General features: G+C 50.2%; 2 protein-coding genes across 9 annotated transcripts; both read right to left on the bottom strand.

Annotated features, from left to right (window-relative positions):
- Window positions 1–240: 240 nt before the first annotated feature.
- On the bottom strand, window positions 241–18,194 carry LOC118095235 (monocarboxylate transporter 13-like). Its single transcript, XM_035136304.3, has 4 exons — window positions 10,512–18,194; window positions 7,769–7,912; window positions 3,972–4,748; window positions 241–446 (listed from the first exon to the last, which is right to left on the bottom strand). Exons 1-4 carry the CDS (start codon window positions 10,705–10,707, stop codon window positions 241–243), a joined length of 1,323 nt encoding a protein of 440 aa, XP_034992195.3. The 5' UTR covers window positions 10,708–18,194.
- Window positions 18,195–18,313: 119 nt separating this feature from the next.
- Window positions 18,314–26,533, bottom strand: LOC118095323 (monocarboxylate transporter 13). Of its 8 annotated transcripts, XM_088654973.1 has the most exons (7): window positions 25,965–26,533; window positions 25,302–25,428; window positions 24,130–24,345; window positions 23,634–23,777; window positions 20,694–21,467; window positions 19,757–19,809; window positions 19,273–19,383 (listed from the first exon to the last, which is right to left on the bottom strand). In XM_088654973.1, the coding sequence occupies exons 3-6, from the start codon at window positions 24,338–24,340 to the stop codon at window positions 19,796–19,798; spliced, it is 1,143 nt and encodes a 380-aa protein (XP_088511099.1). In that variant the 5' UTR covers window positions 24,341–24,345; window positions 25,302–25,428; window positions 25,965–26,533; the 3' UTR covers window positions 19,273–19,383; window positions 19,757–19,795. The 8 variants fall into 8 exon arrangements, with proteins under 8 accessions (XP_088511095.1, XP_088511096.1, XP_088511093.1 ...); XM_088654969.1 differs by lacking the exon at window positions 19,757–19,809 and having other exon boundaries at window positions 18,314–19,383; window positions 24,130–24,387; window positions 25,965–26,526; XM_088654970.1 differs by lacking the exon at window positions 19,757–19,809 and having other exon boundaries at window positions 18,314–19,383; window positions 24,130–24,348; window positions 25,965–26,526.
- Window positions 26,534–26,569: the final 36 nt, after the last annotated feature.

The raw sequence follows: 26,569 nt of genomic DNA, 5'->3' as shown, positions 1-26,569 counted from the left end.
AAAGCTATGCCAGATTTTGAGCAAATTTCTCACATCCTGCCTTCCGCCATCCCCAAACCAAAGTCTGGCACCCAAGATGGAGACTTTGTTTGTCTTGAGGTGCTGCAAAAGGCTCCCTGGGGTGGGGAGAGGGTCTTTTTTGGGGCGCTCTTTTCGCCTCGCCCAGGGAGCCCCGAGAGGTCCAAAGGCATCCATTCCCCCTCTTCTCTTTGCAAGCGCGATCGGAAACATTTCCCAACCTCACACTTTGTCTTGCTGGGGCAGACCCCTTAATTCAAAGGCCTGGTGGTCAGGAGGTCCTGCGGGGGTCTCGGCCTTGGTCCGCGATGGCCGGGAGCAGGAGAAGTAGTCCGGCAAGGTGAGAAGGGTCAGGCTGCCTGCCAGGAGGAACGCTCCAGCCGTGAGGAAGGAGGCGGTGTAATTCCCCGTGATATCTCTCAGCCAGCCTGGAATAATAATAATAATAATAATAATAATAATAATAATAATAGTTACAGGTAGGTAGCCGTGTTGGTCAGAGTCGAAGCAAAATAAAAAAAAAATTCCTTCAGTAGCACCTTAAAGACCAACTAAGTTTTTATTTTGGTATGAACTTTCGTGTGCATGTACACACTTCTTCAGATGTTTTTCAAGTGTATCTGAAGAAGTGTGCATGCACATGAAAGCTCATACCAAAATAAAAACTTAGTTGGTCTTTAAGGTGCTACTGAAGTAATAATAATAATAATAATTTATTATTTATACCCCACCCATCTGGCTGGGCTTCTCCAGCCACTCTGGGCGGCTTACAACAGAATATTAAAATACAATAATCTAATAAACATTAAAAGCTTCCCTAAACAGGGCTGCCTTCAGATGTCCTCTAAAAGTCTGGTAGTTGTTTTTCTTTTTGACATCTGACGGGAGGGCGTTCCACAGGGCAGGTGCCACTACCGAGAAGGCCCTCTGCCTGGTTCCCTGTAGCTTTGCTTCTCGCAGTGAGGGAACTGCCAGAAGGCCCTCGGTGCTGGATCTCAGTGTCCGGGCTGAACGATGGAGGTGGAGACGCTCCTTCAGATATACAGAACCGAGGCCGCTTAGGGCTTTAAAGGTCAGGACCAACACTTTGAATTGTGCTCGGAAACGTACTGGGAGCCAATGTAGGTCTTTCAGGACCGGTGTTATATGGTCTCGGCGGCCGCTCCCAGTCACCAGTCTAGCTGCCGCATTCTGGGTTGTAGTTTCCGGGTCACCTTCAAAGGTAGCCCCATGTAGAGCGCATTGCAGTAGTCCAAGCGAGAGATAACTAGAGCATGCACCACTCTTGCTAGACAGTCTGCAGGCAGGTAGGGTCTCATCCTGTGTACCATATGGAGCTGGTAGACAGCTGCCCTGGACACAGAATTGACCTGAGCCTCCATGGACAGCTGTGTGTCCAGAATGACTCCTAGGCTGCGCACCTGGTCCTTCAGGGGCACAGTTACCCCATTCAGGACCAGGGAGTCCCCCACACCTGCCCGCCTCCTGTCCCCCCACAAACAGTACTTCTGTCTTGTCAGGATTCAACCTCAATCTGTTTGCCGCCATCCAACCTTTTATGGAATATAAAAGGTTGGCTTAGCTCTTGAGCTTATTGGCATCGCCCTCCAGTAAAAGATCACAGGGAGAGCCCTACTGCAGCTGGTCAATGGCCCATGTACTCCAGGATGCTGTTCTCACAGTGGGAAACCCCTGCAAGCAGGATTCGAACACAAGAGCCACTCTCCCCTCCTGGGGTTTCCAGCAAGTGGCCTTCGGAAGCACTTACTGCCTCCAACTTTGGCGCTTGGCCACCCTGGCTGGGAGCCCCTGATATCCCTCTCCGCCACAAATCTGACCTCTTTTAAAGTCACCTTGATTGGTGGCTGTCACTGTCTCCTGTGGGAGGAGGAGTCATTGTTGTTGAATTTAATTTGTATACCGCCCGGTGGCTCTGTGGGTTAAACCACTGAGCCTAGGGCTTGCTGATCAGAAGGTCAGCGGTTCAAATCCCCGCAATGGGGTGAGCTCCCGTTGCTCAGTCCCAGCTCCTGCCAACCTAGCAGTTCGAAAGCACATCAAAGTGCAAGTAGATAAATAGGAACCGCTCCAGCGGAAAGGTAAATGACGTTTCCATGTGCTGCTCTGGTTCGCCAGAAGTGGCTTTGTCATGCTGGCCACATGACCTGGAAGCTGTACGCCGGCTCCCTCGGCCAATAATGCGAGATGAGCACACAACCCCAGAGTCGGTCACGACTGGACCTAATGGTCAGGGGTCCCTTTACCTTTACCCAGAGGTCTCAGGGCGTTCACATAAAAAGAACGCAGTATATAAGATAAAAATAAAAGCAATAATACCCCCCCCCAAAAGAGCCACATTTTAAAAGGGTATGGGATGTTGATCAGGTCAGCCAAAGGCCTGGTTAAAAAAGGACTGTTTTTGTCTGGTGCCTAAAGGTGTGTAATGAAGGCGCCAGGCAAACTTCCCTAGGGAGAGCATACCACAGACGGGGAGCCACTGCAGAGAAGGCCCCGTTCTTGTGTTGCCACCCTCTGGACCTCTCGAGGAGGAAACACATGAAGGAGGGCCTCAGAAGAACTCTCAAGCTCTACCGACTGAGCCATGCCAACTCTTACTCAGTCTTTTTTCTAAGATTTATTTTTATTTATTGCATCAATGGACCACTTTGTTTCCCTCCAAGGAGTACATAGTTATCCCCGCCTCCTCATTTAACCCCCACAAGAACCCTGCGAGGTAGGCTAGGCTGGGAGGCAATGACAGGTGTCCGATACCCTTTTTAAAACCACCCAGGTCGGTGGTCATCACTGCCTCCAGTGGGAGGGAGTTCCACAGTTTAACTATGCAGTGTGTGAAGGACTTTCTTCTATCTGTCCTGAATCTTCCGACATTCAGCATCATGAGTTCCAGAGGTAGAAAAACTCCACTTCCTCCAAGCCATGCATTGTGCTTTTTTAAAATTTTATTATTGTTGTGGCCTCTTTTTCGCTTTCTCTCTAAACTAAAAAGTCCCCAGCGCTGCAACCTTTCCTCACAGGTGTTATAAGAATTCTAAGGTCTCAAATGTATACTGTAAAGTAAATGTTCATAAATGTGCAAGGCAAAACACATACTGTACATGAGTATATAAACCACGTGTCTGAAATAGTACGGGAGGCATGGGCGTACCCAGCGAGGGGCAGGGGGGGGCAGCTGCCCCCGAAGCAAAAAAAAATTACCGTATTTTACGGACCATAACCCACACTTTTTCCCTCCGAAAACTGAAGGGTACCCCCCTGACAGGAGAGCAATCTCCCAAATTGACCTCAGATATTCCTCTGCAGTAAGGGAGGCAAATGGGGAAAGCCTTTGTGTATGAATAGGGGGAGCCTGTGACCTGGACTCAGGAACTAAAGTATTAACCATCACAAAAGAATGGCCAGGCTGCCCAGGTAATGCAATCAGTGACCATTACCAGGTATCCGGGCAGACAGGATTTCTGCTGTAGACCACCTCCTTCTGTGACGTATGCATGATGTTTTGGGGGGTGGTCTTAGGCTACAGGGTGGGCGATTTCAAGAGTCTATATAAGGGCTTGCGCACCATTATTCAGGGTTCTCCTCCCTCCTGCGTGTGGTGAGTGAGGACCCTGTTGCAACAGTTCCTTGAATGAAGATCAGGCTTACTAGCCGCTTTGCTTCTCAATATTCTCTGGTTGGCCTCTGTTATTTTCTCCTACTGATAGGGAACCCACTTAAGGACTCTATACTGGCTCTTGGAGACCCCATAAGGGAAAAGGAGCAGGTTTTTCTAATAACACAGGTGACCCGCTCCATCCTCTGAATTGTTTCGATTGCCCTTCTCCGAACATTTTCCAGCTCTTTTCGGTACCCTTTTTGAGGCGAGGCAACCAGAACCGTCCACCAAAGAGCCCTCGGAAGCTTGTGAACAAGGGGAATAAATCGGAGCCCTTTACCTGACAGAGGGGTCCCCACCAGAGCCCCCACGCTCTCCAGCATGTGCATGAGGCCGATCCCCCCCAGCACCGAGTCGGCCCCCACAATTTCCGCCAGGCTGGTGAACTGGAGAGGGACGAGGGCGCCGGCGAAGAATCCGTAGCAGAGGCCCAGGGACATCAGGGCGGCAAAGCCGTGCCCCAGGGGCACCAGAGCGAGCGAGACCCCCGTGAGCACTGTCCAGAGGGTCAGGTGGTGGACGAGGCGGCAGAAGACGGCGGTATCTGCCAACCAGCCGGCCCAAATCCGCCCAAACATGTCTGCCACGGCGGCGGCGGCCATGATAAAGGCCGCTTGGTATTCGTCGCAGCCCTCTTCCCTCGCGTGGGCCACCAGGTGGGCATAGGGGACAAAGTAGCCGGCGTCGACCAGGACAAAGGCCGAGACGTAGCGCAGAAAGGGTCCGTGGCGGAGTAGCTCCAGGGCGAAGAGGGAGGCCAAGGTCCTCTGCCATTTTGAATCCCGGGCCTGGTCGTCCGGCTCTCCTCCGTCTCCCTCCCGGGTCAAGGGCCTCAGCAGCGCGGCGGAGACCACCAGGTTGAGGGACATCGCCGAGACCACCAGCAGCGCCCCTCGCCACCCGTACGAGTCTGCCAGGTGCTGGAAGAGCGGGGAGAAGACCAGCGAGGAGACGCCGGCCCCCGAGACCGCCAGGCCCATGGCCAGAGACCGGCGCTTCTCGAAGTAATCGGAGACAGCCGCCGTGGAAGGGGTGAACACCAAGGCCCAGCCGAGCCCTGCGGTTGAACAGGGGGGGGGAGGGGAGAAAAGCAGGTGGTGAGATCAGGCAGCGGATCGCAGAATCGCAGGGTTGGAAAGGGGACCCCCGTGGGTCATCTAGTCTGACCCCAGCTCGGCACTGTCGGCACGGCGACCGGCAGCAACCGCTCTCGGGGCTGCTGGACATTGGCGGGGATTGAATCTGGTGCCTTCTGCTCCATCTCTGAGCTACAGCCAACCCCCCCCCCCTGGAAATAAAGCGAGCTTGTAGCCCTCATGGATCCAGATAAATGGATAAATGGCTGGGTTAGGTAGAGACAGGGATGGAGAACCCGCAAGCAGTCTCCAGGGGTCACTGTTGGGCGCCTGGCAGACCCAGCAGCCAGCATGCCTTGTGGTCAGGAAGGAGGACAAAAGTCGTGTTTGCAGCCTCAGGGGACTGGGATAGATTCCCCATTGCTGACCCTATAGCCCCTTATTGGAAAATAATATATATAATAAGAATAATATTGGAGAAAACTGGATATTGAAACATGCTTAACCTAAATCATATATCCCTGTTTTACAGCGGCCCTTTAAAGTACGCTTCACGCAGAGTATACGCAGTCAGAAGTTGACCTGGCTAAGAAAACACCACCAAGAGCGTAGGGAATTGTCTCCCTTATATGAAACCCCTTACTAGCTGCACACTTGTAAAAGTATGCAGATGAAAATACAAACGGTTGGGTTTCTTTAACTGAAATACAAACTGACTCTAAAGAGACTTTAAACTAAAGATAAATGCTTTCTCTCTTAGCAATGTTATCTACCCACTTTCCAAACCTCCCACAAAACTCTCATTAAAGTACCCAAGAATTAACAGCAAACTAGCATTATAACTAAGCAACTCTCATACTAAGATTCAACTAAGGAATCTCTTAAACTGAGAACAACTGAGAGAGTGATCTACTGCGAGATGAATCAAACTGAAAGATCTAACTAAGAGATACAGAAGGCTTTCTGGCAGAGCCTTATATACAATTAACAGAAACACCGGCACCTGTTTCTCTTAAACAGACAGTATTTACATTAGACCGGCTCTAAAGTAACTTGACTATTCAAAAAATCCAACACCCCTTTTCCCTCATACCAGGGAACGGATGAGGGACCATTGTCCCATAGGCCTAGCTCACCAATGTGAATGTGTCTCCAAACTAACCTATTCTTGTGGGAATCCTTTTGTCTCAAGAAACATCATCATCATCATTATCATCATTATTATTAATACCTTTCCCATGTGGCTGGGTTTCCCCAGCCACTCTGGGCGGCTCCCAACAGACTATTAAAAACACGATAAAACATCAAACATTAAAAAATTCCCCTAAACAGAGCTGCTTTCAGATGCCTTCTAAAAGTCAGATAGCTGTTTGTTTCCTTGACATCTGATGGGAGGGCGTTCCACAGGGCGGGCGCCACCACCGAGAAGGCCCTCCGCCTGGTTCCCTGTAACCTCGCTTCTCGCAGGGAGGGAACTGCCATAAGGCCCTCGGAGCTGGACCTCAGGGTCTGGGCTGAGCGATGGGGGTGGAGACGCTCCTTCAGATATACTGGGCCTTTGAGGCCGTTTAGGGCTTTCAAGATCAGCACCAACACTTTGAATTGTGCTCGGAAATGTACTGGGAGCCAATGTAGGTCTTTCAGGACCGGTGTTATGTGGTCTAGGCGGCCGCTCCCTGTCTCCAGTCCAGCTGCTGCAATGGAGTGCACCTTCCAGGGTGAAGTCAAACTGCTGTGTTAGCGGCACCGAAGTGACCTCCCCAGGGGTCCAAGCCTGGGCAAGACCCCCCTCTTGGCCTGGCTGATGGGGTCCAAAGGAAAGCAGAGCAAGGCGTTTGGTGTCCGCTTGGCTGCAGAAGTTGCCAGAAGGAGGCACACAAGGTGCCATTTGACCCCATAGATGTCCCACGAGGCAGTGGAGGTTTAGGATCAGAGCGTTCCTTCTTCTATATGTGCTCTCTTCCCAGGAGGAGATGCCCCACCTGCCCCTCACTTCCCTCTACAGCAGGGGTGGCCAACTCCCAAGAGACTGCGATCTACATTTTCTGCTGCTCCAGAGAAGCGGACAAGGAGCAATGGATTCAAACTACAAGAAAGAAAATTCCACCTAAACATTAGGAAGAACTTCCTGACAGTAAGAGCTGTTCAACAGTGGAATTTGCTGCCAAGGAGTGTGGTGGAGTCTCCTTCTTTGGAGGTCTTTAAGCAGAGGCTTGACAGGCATATGTCAAGAATGCTTTGATGGTGTTTCCTGCTTGGCAGGGGGTTGGACTGGATGGCCCTTGTGGTCTCTTCCAACTCTATGATTGTATGATTCTATTATTCTACTCACAGAGTTAAAAATTGGCAGTGATCCACCCCCTTTTGGGGGGTTCAGGTCAAGGTTGTTGAGCTTTCTTTTAGGGAGGAAAGCCGCATTTTTGGGGTGCGCAGGGCAAAAATGTTGAGCTTTTTTTAGGGAAGCCAAAGTTGTTGAGCTTCTTTGGGGGAACCAGTGATCTACCAGTGATCTACCACAGACGTCCAGTGATCTACCAGTAGATCACGATCTACCTGCTCTATCCTTGACCATTGGACCCACTCTTGGTCTCATCCGGTTCCCCTGTCTTCGCATGCAACTCCCTGAGGGTTGGAGACCCATCAGCTGCCCTCCCCTGGTTTAGCAGGCCAGTCGAAGCCGTTCCTGGGATTGTGGCTGCTGTCACACGAGAGCAGCTTCTAGGAACCCCAGGTGAGAGCTGGGTTCAAGTGGGGACCAAAGGTGGACAAACTATCCCAGAAGGAGCAGAACATGTCATGTCCCCCCCAGAGGTCCTACCCCTCCCCATACGCCCCTTATACCTACTGTACAAAGGTGAGCATTTGCATCCCTTGTCCTGCCCACCTTTCACCCTGGCCCTGCCCATGCGGCCCTCCAAAGGCTGCCCATTTGAGAATGTGGCCCTCAAGCTGGAAAAGGGTCCCGCACCGTGCACCCCACCCGGCTTAGAAGAAGGCGCACCTGAGATGAGACCGATGGTCAGGTAAAGGTGAGAGATTTTGACGGCGAACGAAGCCAGCAGCAAACCCAGGCTAGCGAGGAGACCTCCGGCCATCACCACTGGGCGTGCCCCGTACCGGGCGCTGAGGGCGCTCCCCATCGGGCCTGCAGGGGGCAGCACATGCATAAGCCGCAAGGTCCTCTTACAGTCTGCAGGAGTTGAGCGCTTGCTGGATCAGTGCAAAGGAGCTGAGCCGCTGGATCAATGCAAACGTCCAGCTCCCTCTGTCACAGCTTATATAATAATAATAATTTGCAATCCCATGTGATTCATGTCTGCTAATTAACGTAAGCTGTGCTTTGCAAGAGCTCAGCTGCCGCAGTTCCTAAAAAGCGATTGGTGCCCCATTAATTAATCTACTTTAATTGACAGTAAGAACTGTTGGACAGTGGAACAGATTCCCACAAGAGGTGGGGGTACTCTCCCTCCCAAGGGTCATCTAGTCCAACCCCCTGCAATGCAGGGATCTCAACTAGGTCATCCATGACAGATGGCCGAACTACCTCTGCCTAAAAACCTCCAAGGAGGGAGAGTCCACCGCCCCCCGAGGGCGTCCGTTCCACTGTCAAGCAGCTCTTACCCTCCAAAAGCTCTTCCTAACGTTTAGTCGGAATCTCCTTGCAATTTGAACCCGTGGCTTCAGATCCTACCCTCCAGAGCAGGAGAAAACAAGCTTGCTCCCTCTTCCATGGGACAGCCCATGGAATACTTGAGGATGCTATCAGATACTTGAGGATGCTATCATATCTCCTCTCGGTCTCCTCTTTTCCAGGCTAAACATAATACCCAGCTCCTTCAACCGTTCCTCATAAGGCTTGTTTTCCAGACTCTTGACCATTTTGGTCACCCTCCTCTGTTTGTCAATATCCTTTTTCAATTGTGGCACCCAGAACTGGCCCCCCTCCCAATATTTATTTATGGTGCTGACATTGTTTTAGAAAAAAACTGCTCCTTTTCCCTTATGGGGTATCCAAGACTTCCCTATCAGTAGGGATGCGGGTGGCGCAGTGGTCTAAACCACCGAGCCTCTTGGGCTTGCCGATCAGAAGGTCGGCGGTCCGAATCCCTGTGACGGGGTGAGCTCCTGTTGCTCGGTCCCAGCTCCTGCCCACCTAGCCGTTCGAAACCACGTCAAGTGCAAGTAGATAAATAGGTACCACTCCAGCGGGAAGGTAAACAGCGCTGGCGTGCACTGCTCTGTTTTTGCCAGAAGCGGCTTAGTCATGCTGGCCACATGACCCGGAAGCTGTCTGCAGACAAACGCTGGCTCCCTCAGCCTATAGAGCAGGATGAGCGCACAACCCCAGAGTCGTCCGCGACTGGACGTAACGGTCAGGGGTCCCTTTACCTTTACCTTATGACTTCCCTTGATCTGGATACTAGACTCCTGTTGATGCAGCCTAGAATAGTGTTAGCTTTTTTTGCTGCTGCATCACACTGCGGACTCGTGTTCAGATTGGGGTCCGCTAAGACCCCTCAATCTTTTTTTACGCATACTCTGGTGCTCTGGAACTGAGCCACTACCCCTTCCCAATGGACACTGGAGCCGATCAACACCTTTAACAGGTTCCCTATCCCTGGTATGCAAAGAGCCGTTTCCTCCCTGCATGGCATAGGTAGGCAAAGGTAAAGGGACCCCTGACCGTTAGGTCCAGTTGCGGACGACTCTGGGGTTGCGGCGCTCATCTTGCTCTATAGGCCAAGGGAGCTGGCGTAAAGCTTCCAGGTCATGTGGCCAGCATGACAAAGCCGCTTCTGGCGAACCAGAGCAGCACACGGAAATGCCATTTACCTTCCCGCCGGAGCAGTCCCTATTTATCTACTTGCACTTTGATGTGCTTTCGAACTGCTAGGTTGGCAGGAGCAGGGACCGAGCAACGGGAGCTCACCCCGTCATAGAATCATAGAATCGTAGAGTTGGAAGAGACCACAAGGGCCATCCAGTCCAACCCCCTGCCAAGCAGGAAACACCATCAAAGCATTCTTGACATGTGCCTGTCAAGCCTCTGTTTAAAGACCTCCAAAGAAGGAGACTCCACCACACTCCTTGGTAGCAAGTTCCACTGCTGAACAGCTCTTACTGTCAGGAAGTTCTTCCTAATGTTTAGGTGGAATCTTCTTTCTTGAAGTTTGAATCCATTGCTCCGTGTCCGCTTCTCTGGAGCAGCAGAAAACAATCTTTCTCCCTCCTCTATATGACATCCTTTCATATATTTGAACATGGCTATCATATCACCCCTTAACCTTCTCTTCTCCAGGCTAAACATACCCAGCTCCCTAAGCCGTTCCTCATAAAGCATCGTTTCCAGGCCTTTGACCATTTTGGTTGCCCTCTTCTGGACACGTTCCAGCTTATCAGTATCCTTCTTGAACTGTGGTGCCCAGAACTGGACACAGTACTCCAGGTGAGGTCTGACCAGAGCAGAATACAGTGGTACTATTACTTCCCTTGATCCGTCGCGGGGATTCGAACCACCGACCTTCTGATCGGCAAGCCCTAGGCTCAGTGGTTTAACCCACAGCGCCAAATTACTGTTTAACTTTTATGACGCTGGCTGTGCATCGAAAGCACTGTTGGAAATAACCCGGCCGCTTGCCAATTCCTCCCTGCCTCTGTGACTGGGGTTAAAAGAGCAGAGAGAACGCGGCCGTCCCAGAGCCGGCACTCAAATCTCCACCCCGAAACCTGGAACGGCCCCTTACTCGCAAACTGCAGGATGGCGACCCCAAGAGACAGGGCCCAGGAGACGGTGCTGGAGGGTTCCTTGAAGTAAGCCACAAACTCGACGAAGAATACCCCAAGGGAGCGGATCACCCCAAAGACCAGGGCCGTTTGCACGAAACCGGCCAGGACTACCATCCACCCCCATCTGCTGTCAGGATGCGGGCGAGGGGCCATGGAGTCCCCTTCCTTTGCAGAGGTGAGGGTTCTTTGAAAAGAAATGAAATGAAATGAGAGAACAGAAAGAGAGAGAATTAAATTGGCGGCAAGTGACTGTGCATAAGAACAAGTGCTGGATTTACATACCGTATAAGCTAAACAAACTATAACTTAGGGCCCCACTCTCTTGGGGGCCCCCCAAAAACAATTGAAGGAAAAAAACCTGGATGTACATTTCCAAAATATAAGATAAAAAACAAATAAAATAAAACCTACATATAGCAACAGTGTTTTGTGTTGTGTAGGCTCCTATTTTGTTATGTGCAAATGGCTTTCGATACCTATTAGGTCCATAAATTGCCATATATAGCATATATTCAACCCCCAAAACAGCGGCAATTTGTTGTTGACATATAAAGGGCCACATTACCTCCAGTAGCTTAGGGCCCCATCAAACCTAAATCCGGCCCTACATAAGAATAGCAGAACTTGGCCGTTGGATCCGGCATCCTGTCCACCCAGATGCTCTTCGTGGGAAGCCGACAAGCAGGATTCGAACACAAGAGCAATTCTCTCGCCTCCTGCGGTTTCCAGCAACTGGGATTCAGAAGATTGGCTTCCTCCAACCATGGAGGCAGAACGTAGCCGTTCTGGGTAGTAGCCATCAATGGCTCCCTGGATAGCTGTTGATTAGAGCGTGGGGCTGATGATGCCCAGTTGGCGGGTTCGATCCTGCCTGCATTATTGCGGGGGCTTGGACTGGATGGCCCCTCTTCTAATTCTACAGTTCTACGATTCTCCTGCATGAATTTGTCCGATTCACTTCTTACTCACCTTTTCTCTAGGGGAAATCATTTTAATTTATTGCAATTATTCATTGCATTTATATGCCACCTTTTTTTCCTCCAAGGAGGGGCTCAAATGCCCGGCTCTAAATATGTTGATTCCCGGACCTTCTGCGGGCCAGATTTAGAAGGCGATTGGGCCACATCCGGCCCCCGGGCCTTAGTTTGGGAACCCCTGCTCTAACCACTGCACCACACCGCCTCTCATTGCAGAACAGCTAATAAAGTAGAATGACGTGTCCAACATAGATCTGTTGATAATGCACATCTATTCTCCCCCTGCCCCACACGCCGTCAGAGAGCCCACCCCTCTCTTCTTCATTCCTGTTTGAGAGATGGGACTCACCCTTCCACCAGGGGGCGTTGTCCCAGCCAGGCCAGCCGCAGGGGATGAAACGGTGGACTGGAGTTTTTTCTGCCTGCACGCTTCCAATAAATCTGGGGCTTTCGAGTATCTGGCGGACAATCTGGGCTTCACCCCAGAGGCACTGTCTTGGCCAGGCCAAAGTCTCCTCCTCCTGTGTCCTTAAATCATCTTCACTTCTCACCCAATAGACTTCTTCATTTGTGCACAATCGATGAGTTTGCCTACGTCTGTGCGCTGGGATTTGAGCGATTTGGGTGGACGGATTTGGGCTGCGTCCAAGACTCGGACGTGCTTCGAAGCATTGTCCCTCGAGGCTTGGGAGCCCGAGGATTTTTTAAAATTTATTTTTCAGTCAATCTTTATTGAGATGAAACGAATACATCCATACGGTATTTGGCATTACAAGCTCACAACATAAGAAAGAAAGAGATGAAAAACGCAAGAGAAGGACGAGTGTATGAAAATCAAGGGAAAAAGGAGAGAGAGAAAACATACATGATTATGGAATTCCTCAGCATTAAGTAGAATCATAGAATCATAGAATCATATAATTGGAAGAGACCACAAGGGCCATCCAGTCCAACCCCCTGCCGAGCAGGAAACACCATCAAAGCATTCTTGACATGTGCCTGTCAAGCCTCTGCTTAAAGACCTCCAAAGAAGGAGACTCCACCACACTCCTTGGCAGCAAATTCCACTGCCAAACAGCTCTTACTGTCAGGAAGTTCTTCCTAATGTTTAGGTGGAATCTTCTTTCTTGTAGTTTGAATCCATTGCTTCGTGTCCGCTTCTCTGGAGCAGCAGAAAACAACCTTTCTCCCTCCTCTATATGACATCCTTTTATATATTTGAACATGGCTATCATATCAGCCCTTAACCTTCTCTTCTCCAGGCTAAACATACCCAGCTCCCTAAGCCGTTCCTCATAAGGCATCGTTTCCAGGCCTTTGACCATTTTGGTTGCCCTCTTCTGGACACGTTCCAGCTTGTCAGTATCCTTCTTGAACTGTGGTGCCCAGAACTGGACACAGTACTCCAGGTGAGGTCTGACCAGAGCAGAATACAGTGGTACTATTACTTCCCTTGATCTAGACGCTATACTCCTATTGATATAGATACTTATATAGATATATAAGTATTTTGTTAATGCAATGATTATTCACACAATTAGAAATAAAAAGTGCTGCAAACATTTAAAAAGACTTCCGAGTATTCTCATTGTACTTTATCCGTTATATACATTATACCGCACAGTTAACCTGTTTCTTGTGATTTTTCATTATATGAATTTGAAGGATCACTCTAATTCTGCCAGGAGATTTCTGTTTACGCCATAATTTTTTAAGTATTCTTTATATATTCTCCATTCCTTATAGACTTTCTGTTTTGTCTGACCTCTAACTCTTCCTGTCATCTTTGCCCGAGGATTTTGGGTGGGTGATATGTACGGCCCGTAAGTTGCCCGGCAACAAGGGAGCGACACCTGCAATCAGCATCCGCTTAGAGCAGCCCACCAGATATATTGGACTACAACTCCCATCGTCCAGAGCCAGCTTAGCCAGTTGTCGTGGATGATGGGAGTTGTAGTCTGACGACATCCGGGGGGGGGGGGCAGGTTGAAAAACACTGGCTTCGAGAAATCATTGCCGATCTGGCGCCCTCCAGAAGTTATGGACTACAACTCCCGACATTCTGAGTTGGCTAAGACAATTGCTTTTAAGGAAAGGGCCGGCACTGTTTTCATTTGAATGATCTCTGTGTTTCAATAGATCACACAATCTGCTGCTTTGCAGGGGGTTGGACTAGATGACCCTTGGATCTCTTATCTCTTATCCTCATCTTATAAGTTCCTAACATATATACTTGTTCTTCCGAACTTGACTTCCTCGTACTTCTCTCTTGGTTTTCTATTTTCTTTCTTCTCATTTTCTGCGCTTTATCCTTCCCTGCCTTTCTCTGGTAGTTTCTAAACATACATGTTGACAGGGCTATATATTTCTTATGCTGTATTTTTTAAAGTTAATCCTACTAGTGTTTTAACATTTTTTGCAATATTCATTTAAATAATCTCCAAATTTACCCCATTCTTTCTGAAACCTTTGCTCTTTTCTGCTCTCTTATTCTTCCTATCAACCTTGCCAATTCTGAATATTCCATCATTTTCTCTCTCCAGTCATCTACAGTTGGAGTTTGTGATGTTTTCCACCTTTGGGCTAATATCGCTCTGTCTGGCAGCCGTAGTGGCATCCATGAACAATTTTTGGTCCTCATTTCTCTTCCTATTAATCCCAGTAGTATAGCTTCCGGTTTTTTCTATGATATGAAAATTCTATGATATTTTCTATTACTGTTTAATAATTGATTTTTAATATTATTGCTTCCCTCCCCCTCCGTTTCTGTTTTAGCTGTAAGCCACCTTGAGTCAGGAGAAAAAGCAGGATGTAAATATAAATATAATAATAATTGTCACAGATGATGGGAGTTGTATTTCAATGACGCCTGGGGACTCAAGAACGAAGAGCGCCGACTTAGAGCATCCTTTGTCATAGAATCATAGAGTTGGAAGAGACCACAAGGGCCATCCAGTCCAAGCCCCTGTCAAGCAGGAAACACCATCAAAGCATTCCTGACCATAGCTGCCAAGTTATCCCTTTTTTAAAGGGATTTTCCCTTATGCTGAATAGGCTTCCTCGCGAGAAAAGGGAAAACTTGGCAGCTATGTTCCTGACAGATGCCTGTCAAGCCTCTGCTTAAAGACCTCCAAAGAAGGAGACTCCACTACACTCCTTGGTAGCAAATTCCACTGCCGAACAGCTCTTACTGTCAGGAAGTTCTTCCTAATGTTTAGGTGGAATCTTCTTTCTTGTAGTTTGAATCCATTGCTCCATGTCCGCTTCTCTGGAGCAGCAGAAAACAACCTTTCTCCCTCCTCTATATGACATCCTTTTATATATTTGGAACATGGCTATCATATCACCCCTTAACCTTCTCTTCTCCAGGCTAAACATACCCAGCTCCCTAAGCCGTTCCTCATAAGGCCTTAGAGTCCCTGGCAGATGGTCATCTAACCTGTGTTTAAAATCCTCCAGAAAAGGAGAAGCCACCACCCCCCAAGGTCATAGAATCATAGAAATTGTAGTTTGAAGGGACCCCCAAGGGTCATCTAGCTCAACCCCCTGCAATGCAGGCGCCACAGCTTAAGGATCCCTGGCAGATTACCATCCAACCTCTGCTTAAAAACCTCCAAGGAAGGAGACAGGCCATCAACCCTTGTGGGGAGTCTGTTCCACTGTCAAACAGCTCCTACTGTCAGAAAGTTCTTCCTAATGTTACGTCGGATTGGCCTCCCTTACAATTCGAGTTCATTGGTTTGGGTCCTGCCTCCCAGAGCAGGAGAAAACAAGCTTGCTCCATCTTCCTCCCGACAGTCCATTGGGTATTTTTTTTTAGATGGCTGTCTTCACGAATGTATGTCAGCTGCAAGGATTTTTCCCGGAAGAGGGGGAAGTGAATAAAACACTGAAAGGAGGGAGCAGCCCAATTTCTCAGCAGGAAAAAAAATATGAAAATAGTACCTGCAGATTTTGCCTTCTAGCTCAGGTTCTACAGAAGCTTAAAAACTTGCTCTTTTATTTAAAAAATATAAAAATGCTGAGAATCTGGATATTATCGTGCATGGGGGGGGGGCAAATGATGGGAATTGCAGTCCAAAATGTCCATGTTTTCCTCTGTGCAGTTATCAACTGCATCTCTGCAGCTGCTGTTTGAGAAAGAAAACACCAATCACAGTATTCCTGCGTCATCTTTAATTTGGCTTTCAAATATCTCAGGGAGCAGCATTGAGGAAATGTTCACCCTAGGAGGCCATCGTCTGAATCAGGCGTGTGAGTTTCATGTGCTAACCTCAGGATTCCTCAGGTCCTGCCCCCTTGAGGTCTAGAAACTTGGAAAGTTGGCAGCAGGGCACCAAATTTCACCACCAACTGCTGTTTTATCTGAACGCTTTATAGAATACATGCGGCACATTTCTCTTCAACCATAGAATCAGAGAATTTTAAGAAGGGGCCCTGAGAGTCATCTATTTCAACCTCCTAGGAATGTCCTTTTAAATGTGGTTTTGAGTGCAAGGGTGGAGGGGCGTTATTGGCTCGTTCGCTTGTTCGTTGCCTTTTTATTTTGTCTTTTCACCACCCGGAGCTCTACGGATGAAAAGTGGTATACCAATTACATAAAAACAAATAACAGTGTTAGCCAGAGGCAGCAAAGTGTGAGCCATGGGGCTGAAATAACCAGTACCGTCCTTCACCAGAGAGCGTTGTCGCTCAGAGGAGAGTGATTCATTCGAGGACACGGGTTATTATACTCTGCCACTGGAGATTGCACTAAAGATATCTTTTGTCCAAAGTGTGTGCGTCAGCCTTTTTAGGCTCTAAAAAGCACAGGAAACACCATCAAAGCATTCCTGACAGATGGCTGTCAAGCCTCCACTTAAAGACCTTCAAAGGAGGAGACTCCACCACACTCCTTGGGAGCAAATTCCACTGCCGAACAGCTCTTACTGTCAGGAAGTTCTTCCTAATGTTTAGGTGGAATCTTCTTTCTTGTACTTTGAATCCATTGCTCTGTGTCCGCTTCTCTGGAGCAGCAGAAAACAACCTTTCTCCCTCCTCTACATGGCATCCTTTTATATATTTGAACATGGCTGTCATATCACCCCTTAACCTTCTCTTCTCCAGGCTAAACATACCCAGCTCCCTAAGCCGTTCCTCATAAGGCATCGTTTCCAGGCCTTTGACCATTTTGGTTGCCCTCTTCTGGACACGTTCCCGCTTGTCAGTATCCTTCTTGAACTGTGGTGCCCAGAACTGGACACAGTACTCCAGGTGAGGTCTGACCAGAGCAGAATACAGTGGTACTATTACTTCCCTAGATCTAGACGCTATACTCCTATTGATGCAGCCCAGAATTGCATTGGCTTTTTTAGCTGCTACATCACACTGTTGACTCAGTGTGGGGGAGAACCATGTATCTGCCACCTTGAGCTCCCACAAAAGGTGGGGTATAAATGCAATAAACAAGTAAATAACTGCCTTAATTTTTTTTGTTTCCTGTCACTTTTTCTTCTCAAGTTTTTCCATGCAAATCTAGGACTGGGAAATTTATGGGTGAAAGTGTTGAGCCAGTTCAATTCCTCTCCCCGCGCCGGCTGCAAGCTTTCTGGCTTAAAGGATAATGATTTTATTGCAGAGGGGAAAAACAAGTTCCAAAGGGTGAGATTCTGGCCCGTGGCGAGGGGCCCAACACACCCTAAGGCTTCAAAGTCCACTCGGTGGACTGCCGAACATGCCTGAGGTCATTCCTGCTTTCCCTCTTCCAGCTCTCTAGAGCAGAGGTAGGGAACATGCCACCCTCCCAGAATCGACAGACTACATATCCCATGTTCCCCAGAGAGCCTGGCCAACGGGCAGAGACGGCGGCAGCATCAGCAACTGGAAGGCCAAGGCTCCCCTGCCTGAGAGCCAGACTTCCCCAACCTGGTGCCCTCCAGCCGTTTTCAATATATGCATTTGCAGCCAAGAAGCAGCAAGAGATGTTGTTTGTGAGACTCTCCCAACTCTACATATTCAGAAACAGAGTTGGCGACGCTCCTTTGAGAACTGGAGACTTTGGGTCCTGTGGAACTCTCTGCCACTAGATTCAGCAGGCGCCCTCTGTTCCAACTTATAAATGCCTGCTGAAAACTTGACCAGGCCTACGCAGGCAATGAAGAATACGGCTTTCCACAAGGGTTAACCGGTGCCTGGTTTTTTTTTTTTACTTTATACATAATGTGTGTCTTTACAGTATGGTTTTCCTAGAATAATGCATTTCTGTTGCAAACCACTTTGTTATTTTTAAATGAAATAGTGGCCTAAATTTTTTTATAAATAAATACAATAAAATAATGTATTCCCTTAGGGCACTCTTTGCCAACCTGATGTTTTGGACAGCTGCAACGGGCAAGGGCTAATGGGATTTGTGGTTTGCAACCTTCGGAAGGTGCCAGGTTCTGTACCAAACACTTCATTTCCCAAACTATATTTCCCAGACAAAATGAAATGGCTCAAGGATGATTCACTAACCCCACTCCATGCAAACACTTATACCAGTGGGTGGCTAACTTGCAGACCCTCCAGATGTTGGACGCTGACCCCCCCGCCAGACCCAGCCAGCATGTGGTCACAGGTGAGTTTGAGAACATCTGGAAAGCCCCCCCCAAAAAAATTAGCCACCCACTCCTTGCAAGAGGTGATCAGATGAACAGCTCGAGCCATTTCCGCCGTGGATCTTTGGCAATTTTATTTCCACAAACTGCCGGAATTATCAAATGAATAAATTAAGAATAAATACGGCTGCAGACTGCAGAAAAGAGTTCCGTCAAAACGTCACATTTTTAATCCTAAATTTAACGGGGTGGGGAAGGAGCCAAATTTCAGAGTTTACAATGGACGCTCTGACCCTTCCTCCCTTGCGGAAACTTGATTGAGCGGGTTATGGGATGCTGAAGTCCCTCCAATGCGAGCGTCCTGGAATGTCCAAATGCTACGACGGTCTTTTCCGGGGGGGACTGGGTTACCTGCATGGGCATCGATGAGGAGCCTCGTAAAAGTTTGCAGAAGGCATTCCTCTGGGGAAATCGGCGGTCCAAAGTTCGCCTCCATGTTCAGTTTCTGGAGCGCGTCTGTTTTCATGCACCTGGTCCAACCTTTGCGGGTGGGCTCAGAGGAACGGTAGTTAAGGCACAGGCAAGGGAAATACCAGCATCTGCACACCGCACAAAACTACGGTTCCCAGCACCCTTAACAAACTACAGCTCCCAAGACTATTATTTTGGTGGGGGAGGCCACGTGCTTTCAATGTATGGTGTGCGGATGCCAGCCAAACATTCTCCCCCCCCCACGCTGGTGCCAACAAGGTTTGTTCTCTCTAGTCCTGGAGTAGCCAATGTTTGTTGGACTACAACTCCCATCATCCACAGTTGACAGCCAGGGGTGATGGGAGCTGCAGTCTAGCAAGGTATGGAGGGCCTTAGGTTCCCCATTCCTGTTCTTTAACCTTCTCTCCCCCCCCCCCGATGCTGAACGACAACTAAGCCGGCTTAGCAAACAGCCAAGGATGATGGCCGTTGTAGTCTAGCAACATCTGGTTGGGAAAGGCTGGCCTCGGGTGATCAGCTCTTGGTCAGCGGTTCCTCTGTCTCAGGTATGACCTTGTAAGGGTGGCAGTCGTGGGGAGTTAGGACCCCCACAGGAGCAGTTGCTGATGCCAAGAGAGTGCCCTCACCGTCCTCCATTTTAGCACTGGGTTCTGGCACAGACGGAGGAGGGGCAAGGCAGCTGGAGAAGTTGGGCAGAGTCGTCAGGACGAGGCTTCCGGCGAGCATGAACGACCCGGCCGCTAAGAAAGAAGCAACGTAGTCACCCGTTGCGTCCCTCAGCCAACCTGGAAGAGAAAGGGAGAGGGACCTGGAACAACCTAGAAGAGTCTGTGCCAGCCTAGTGCCCTCCAGATGTTTGGCACTCTGTCAGCCCCGGCCAGTGGTCACAGATGGGAAGAAAGGAGGGCCCAAAGGGTATGAGATTGGGGAAGGGTGGTCTAGAACATAAGCCTCAAGACAAACCTAGAACAACCCAACTGGCAGGGAAGAGAGGAGGGCCCTGAAGGGTATGAGATTGGGGAAGGGTGGTCTAGAACATAAGCCTCAAGACAAACCTAGAACAACCCAACTGGCAGGGAAGAGAGGAGGGCCCTGAAGGGTATGAGATTGGGGAAGGGTGGTCTAGAGCATAAGCCTCAAGACAAACCTAGAACATACCGACTGGCAGTGCCGTCACTTCTGATGTAGGTGTGCCGACTAGAGGTATAGACCTAGCGGTGGTAGGGAGATTATGTGCTTGGTTTCCTTGTCCAGAAAGGGCTGTTTAGAGGCAGATACTCCCAGCTTCAGTCCCCAACGGCATATCAAGGTAGGCCTTGGAGAGACTCTTGGTGAACCGCTGCTAGTCATGGAGCCCTCCAGATTTTGTTGGACTACAACTCCCATCAGCCCCTGCCAGAAGGGTTTCAGTGGTCAAGGAAGGTGGGAGTTGTAGTCCAATGACGTCTGGGGACTCAAGTTTGGGAAAGGCTGCTCTATTGCAAAGTTCTTCAGTCCCGATGCCACCCACCTAGACGTGATTTCTCGTGGATGATGGGAGTTGCAGTACGGCACCTGGAGGGAACCGTGTTGGCTCCCCGCTGGCGCAGGCCACACTGTGGTAAATGGGCCCCCTGACAGAGGGCCATTCTGTGCTCCTATCTCGCTCCTTGAGCTGGGAACCAAAGGCAACTGCATGGGAAACCCGTTTTGCCTCCCTGCGGAGGCAGAAATTTAACTAGAGCATGTTCAGCCACACCCCTTAACCCAGTTCCAATTCCAGAAGCTTCCAAACCTGCTTTTATCAAGGCCCGGCATGGATCCAAATATTTTTGAGGAGCTAAAAGGCTCGTTTATGTGCTGGAACAGTTAATACGGGAGGAAAATGCAGGCCAGGATCAGAGCCATGTGCAGTGGTTGTGAGTGTCAGAATAGGACCTGGGAGAGGCCAGCGTTCAAATCCCCACTCGGCCATGAAGCGCACTGGGAGACCTTGGGAGCCAGTCGCTGCCTTCTCGTAGCCTGACCTACCTCGCAGGGTTGTTGCGGCGATAAACCGCCCCCTTGAGCTCCTTGGAGAAGAAGCTGGGAAATAAATGTGATGAATGGCACCTACCAGAAAGAGGTGCCCCCAGCAGCCCCCCGATGCTCTCGATCATCTGCAGCAGCCCCATGGAACTGAAGATGTTGGCGATGCCCACGATCTCGGGGATGATGGAGAAGACCACGGGCGTCAGAGCCCCCGAGCAGAACCCATAGCAGAGGCTAATGGCCACCAGCAGTGGGTAGTCGCGGCCCCACGGAATGGCCACCAAAGCCACGCCGGTCAGGAAGGTCCACGCCACCAGGATGCGGGCGAGGCGGCAGCCGCGGCAGTTGGACAGCCAGCCGGAGAAGAGGCGGCCGCACAGGTCGGCCGCGGCCGTCAGCGACATGAGGAACGCCGCCTGGTACTCGTCGAAGCCCAGCTCCCTCGCGCGGGCCACGAGGTGGACGTAGGGGACGAAGTAGCCCGTGTTGACCAGGGTGATGGCCAGAACGAACCTCATGAAGGCAAAGTGGCCCAGGAGGTGGAGGCCGAAGAGGGAGGAGAAGCGCGTCCAGCACGTCCCTCTGGTGCCGTGGCCCGCCGGACCCGGCAGATCCTCCTTGAGGGTGATGGGGCGGATGAGGGCCCCGCAGACCAGCAGGTTGAAGGACATGCCCGCCACGATGAGGAGGGCCCCTCGCCAGGCGTAGGTGTCCACCAGGAGCTGGAAGAGCGGCGAGAAGGCAAAGGACGAGAGGCCCACGCCCGTCAAGGCCAGGCTCGTGGCCAGCGTCCGGCGGCGCTTGAAGTACCGGGCGACCGACGCCAGGGAGGGCGTGAAGACCAGGGCCCAGCCGAAACCTGCCAAGAGAACGAGAACGTCCCAAAGTGCTGGTTTGGGCCTACGGAGCCTTAAACAGAATCGCAGAGTTGGAAGGGACCCCCGAGGGTCATCTAGAGCAAACGCAGGGATCGTTTTGCCCAGCGTGGGATTCAAACCCGCAGCCCTGAGATGGAGAGTCTCATGCTCTCCCAAGGGAACTACCCCAATACCTCAAGGACCTATGAACCGATCTGCACCCGAGGCCCACATTTGTGTGCCTCTTTCACAGGAGGGTGGCAACACGAGAACAGGCCTTTTCGGTGGTGGCTCCCCGTTTGTGGGATCCCAGGGACGCTCACCTGGCGCCTTCATTATACATCTTTGGGCACCAGGCCAAAACATTCCCTCTTCAACTAGGCCTTGGGCTGGTTAACATCTTATACCCATTTTTATACATGTTTGTGGGAGGTTTGTTGGCTTGAGTTTCCTGTTCTTGTTTTTATCATGCATTTTGTGTTTTTATGTTTTATTGAACTGCCCTGAGGTCTACTGATGCAGGGCGATATACAAATCAAATCAAATAAATCAATAAAGAGCCTGCTGGAAAAAAAGAGGCTTTTCTCCAGTTGCAACCTCAATCCTTTTTATAAACTTCTATTGCGTCGCCTCTCGCTCTCCTTTTGCCCTTGCTGAAAAGCCCCAAACACCACAGCCTTTTTTCCCGTAGGGTGAACGTCCCCTTGATCCATTTCGGCGGCCCATTTCTGGAACCTTCCTTTCCCCCAACTCGACTCGATACCCTTTCCGAGGGAAGGCGACCAGAACAAAACACAGAAAGGGAGGCACAGGCATCCCCCAAAGAACACAAGGATCAGGCCAAAAATGGCTGCCGGGATCAAGCCAAAATGGCGCCTGTCTACCTCAGCATCCTGTTGTCATGGTGCCCCACCGGATTCCCCGGTGAGAAGGCCATAAGCTGGGAGCTCCTTCTCCATCCTCGCACCCAACTGTCGCCAGAGGCAAAAAAAAGAGAGGCCACAGATGGCTTTTTCAAGATGGCGGCCTTCCATGAGGGGGAAAATGAGGCCTAACCCTTCGCTCAGTTAGCCGCCCTCAGGAATTTTAACTCAGACAATGTCCACGTTTGCTGAAGTTTGCAAAACCAACACATAAATCTAAAATGAACAAATAAGCCATTGTGTATCATGGCTATCCTCTCAGGGAGACTTCCTCAGGGGGACGGCAGCCATCTTGAACGGAGCCTGACTTTGCTTCTTCCTCAGATATCCAAGTGTCCCCTCGGATATATGGCTTCTCCTTCTCTGTGCTGGTGGCCTCCAGATGTTTCAGACCAAAACATTTTGGACCCAAACATCTGGAGGGTATCTGCTGTAGTCGGAAACACCTGGAGGGCATTGGCTCTGAGCCATTTTTTAAAGGCAGCCATTTTCTTCAAAGACTGGTTCTCTCTCATAAGTGCTCTCCTCCCCTCATCTCTCTGTTACCTCAGCCTTTGCTAAAAAAAAGGGGGGGAAGACTGCCAAATAAATATATTGAGATATTGGAAGCAAAAATAATAATTATGCCCGTCAAGCAAAAGGATGGAAAACTAACACATCACAGTTGCAGAGTCAGGGTAAAACTCCACAAGACTGGATAGTTTGGGGGGCAAGCAAATTTGTACATGATTATTTGTTATTTCATAACATTTATATGCTGTTTGATCATTAAAAAAAATATATCTTTAAAAAAAAGAAAGTGTAAAAAAAAGAAGAAAAGACCCCAAGGTGGTTTACAAAAATGGTAAAACAATAAATTTATAAATAGGAAAAATTAATGACTTTTGAAAAGTTTAAAACATGCTTTAAAAAGATTAAAAATTGCATCAGTTTTGTAAGCATCGGGGACAGGCCTTGCCTAAGCAAGACTCATAGAAATGTAGAGTTGGAAGATACCCCTGAGGGTCATCTAGTCCAACCCCCTGCAATGCAGGAATGCTTCCCTCAGCCGTCCTTGGGTGGGCTCAAGGTTAACAGCCAGAGGCAATGACCCATTGCACCACGGGAGGTGTTTTAAGCAGGTGCCGAAAAGAGTACTTTGAAGGGACCTTGCCTGACGTCAATAGGCAGGGAGTTCCAAAGTTCACACTGAAAGATTGGTTTCTTGCAAAGGATAACAACGCAGGTCGCACAGTTTCAACGCACCTGAGAGGAGTCCGATGCAGAGGTACAGGTGAGCCAGGCAGGTGGCAAACGAGGCCAGCAGGAACCCCAGGCCCGAGAAAAACCCGCCAGCCATGACGACAGGGCGGGCCCCATAGCGAGAACTCAAAGCACTGCCCACCGGACCTGCCAAGGAAGAGAAAGGGATGGTGGTCACTGCATTGCTGCTGCAAGGAACAGAATCACCCTTCCCCAGTTCTGAACAGGAATTCGCACCAGGCGCTGCTATGGGCTATTAGAACCATAGAATTGCAGGGTTGGAAGGGATGGGACCCAAAGGGTCATTCTGAGCTGCAGAATGTTTGCGAGCGCTTCCATGACATCACAGCACCACGGCCAATGGCGAGGAAGGACGCGGAAGACAGTTTCCCACCGCATGGGGGGGGCAATGATTTCGCACCGAGCGCAGGCAGGCAGCACATAGTGTGTGTGTGTGTGTGTGTGTGTGTGTGTCCCCCCCCGCCACCACTCCACTCACTCGCAAACTGTTGCACCGCGATCCCAATCGAGGTGATCCAGGAAATCCGTCCGGACAGCTCGTCAAAGTACGTCACAAACTCCACAAAGAAGACCCCGAAGGAACGGATCACGCCAAAGACCAACGCGGATTGGAGGAAGGCCGAGAGGACGATCATCCACCCCCAGCCTCCGTCCGGGGCTTCGGGGTGAACCACGACCGGGCCCAGCATGGATCCTGCTTGGGGAGCGAGGGAGACGGTCCAGGGGAAAGAAAACCCTAGATATGACAAGCTTAGATTTCCTAATTATTGCTCAAGCAGCTTCTTCCAATAACATCCATCCAACTTTTTCCTGGCACGAGATTCAATTATTTTCTGCTCCCCCAAGGCATCATTAGAAGGATTGGGAAAGCATCTGGTCTCTAGATTCCCACATGCCAGAGAGGCAATGTGGTGCAGTGGTTAGAGCAGTGGTTACCAAACTTTTGGGCGCCCCCGCCCCCTCTGTATATATATAAGGGTCTGACACTTCTGTTTCTAGTGTATCTGAAGAAGTGTGCATGCACACGAAAGCTCATACCAAAATAAAAACTTAGTTGGTCTTTAAGGTGCTACTGAAGGAATTTTTTTCTATCCCGCCCCCTTGGTTCCATAAATTAATCCCCAGTGCCCCCCTACCCTACAAAAAAGCATTATTCAGAACAGTGGCTTGCTTGACCCACTAAGGAAGATAACAGCACAATAAAATCCAAAACAGTACACAATGGATTGCATATTTATTTCAGTCCTGTTGGGGCTATTTTAGTTTAACTGAACAAAGCTGATGAACTTGATCCACTGAGACCATCCCGCCATGCCTCTTAGCACCCAGTAGGTAATCCCATCTGGGTTTAGCATGTCAGACTAGGAGCTGGAAGACCAGAATTCAACCCCCCCCCCAAGGATGACCTTGGGAGAGACACTGCCTCTCGGCCCAACCTACCTCACAGGGTTGTTGTGAGGATAAAACGGAGAGCAGCGAAAACCATGTCTGCCGCCAGAGAAATAAATATGCAAAAACAAGGGTACCTCTGAGCACGTGCAGAGTCTGCCGCCACCCACCAGCAGAATTCCAGACTGCACCGAGTCGAAATGCCCCAAACCTATTTCCTCGGTGCCATTACTCTCGGCATTCCTCCTGGGAGCTACTCACCCCTCAGTCGGCTCCCTGAAAACCTCTTTTCGGCCTTCTTCAAACAGGTGGGCCATGGAGGGAGGGACACCCTGGATCATAGAGGGAGGTGCCAGGGATCTGGGGAAGGGGGGGCTTTTAGAAAGAGCTTTCAAGGTGAAGAGAGAGGAGAGGAAGTGATGGGGGGGGGAGATGGGGAAACCACAGAAACATATTTGCAAAAAGACACACACACACACAGAGAGAGTTGATAAATCAGTGCAAGATTAATAATAATAATAATGATAATGATAGGGGTCTTAGGGGGTGGATCTTGGAGAGCCAGGCGCCTTGCAGAAAAGCACGACCTCTAAATAAACCTTTTCCATTGGGGGGGGGGGAGATTTGGGGAAAAAATTACGTGAAATCGCATGATAAGAAGAAGAACCAGGGAACTTGGGGGGGGGCTTACAAGCTTCCTGGGACTTCCCTCCCCCCCTGAGGAATTCCTGATCACCCCCCCCCGCAAACAACTGCTGGAATCCCCCCCAATCCCGATTCATACATGGCCACCTGAGGGTGCCCCCCTCCCCCGCCGCCCAATTTAAATTAAATAAATGAAACATTGGATGGTATTGTTTTTGGGGCTCCCCCCCTCCCAGGGAACACCCCCCTTTCCCTCCCCCACCGCCGTTTCTTTCCTACCGGGGGAGGGGGGGAAGCCGGGAGCGCAGCGCACGCAGGAGCCTCCGCGTGAGCGGCTACAATGTTGCAGGATTCGAAAGGGGCGGGGCCCGGGTCCAGAAGCCACGCCTCCGCCTCTCTCCTCCCGCTCCGAAAGGGCTTCGCTATGGAGGTGTTGGGGGTGGGGGTGAGGGCGCGCAGGCGCAGTGGCGACGGCGGAGGGCAGGTTGATCCCCTGAGCACCTGCGGGGCGCGCGTCGGTTCGGATGCAATCCGGCAGGGAGGGAAAGCAAGGCGCAGAGCGATCCTCGGCTTCAGGCGGGATCTAAACCTGCGGCGGCCGGAAGGGCGAGCCTCCAAGGCCGGGCGCAGTCTACCCCCGGAAGGCATTGCGGGGGGTTGGACTAGATGACCCTCGTGGTCCTTTCCAACTGCTACAATTCTATGATTCTGCATTCTTGTGCCCCGTAGGATTGTGATGCAGCCATTGTTGTTATTGTTGTTGTTGTTGTCATCAACCTGCCCTTCACCCTAAGGTCCCAAGGCAGGTTTGGAGTTAAAAAACCAAATTAATAACAGAGTCTGTTGGTTGGGTCAGGCCTATGCCTGGAAACCCCGCAAGCAGG

This window comes from Zootoca vivipara, chromosome 12 (assembly GCF_965207765.1).
Source record: "Zootoca vivipara chromosome 12, rZooViv2.hap1.1, whole genome shotgun sequence".
In the NCBI taxonomy this organism is placed as follows: Eukaryota; Metazoa; Chordata; class Lepidosauria; order Squamata; family Lacertidae; genus Zootoca; species Zootoca vivipara.
Note: the sequence above shows the minus strand (reverse complement) of the source record. Positions and strands in the feature narration are given on the sequence as shown.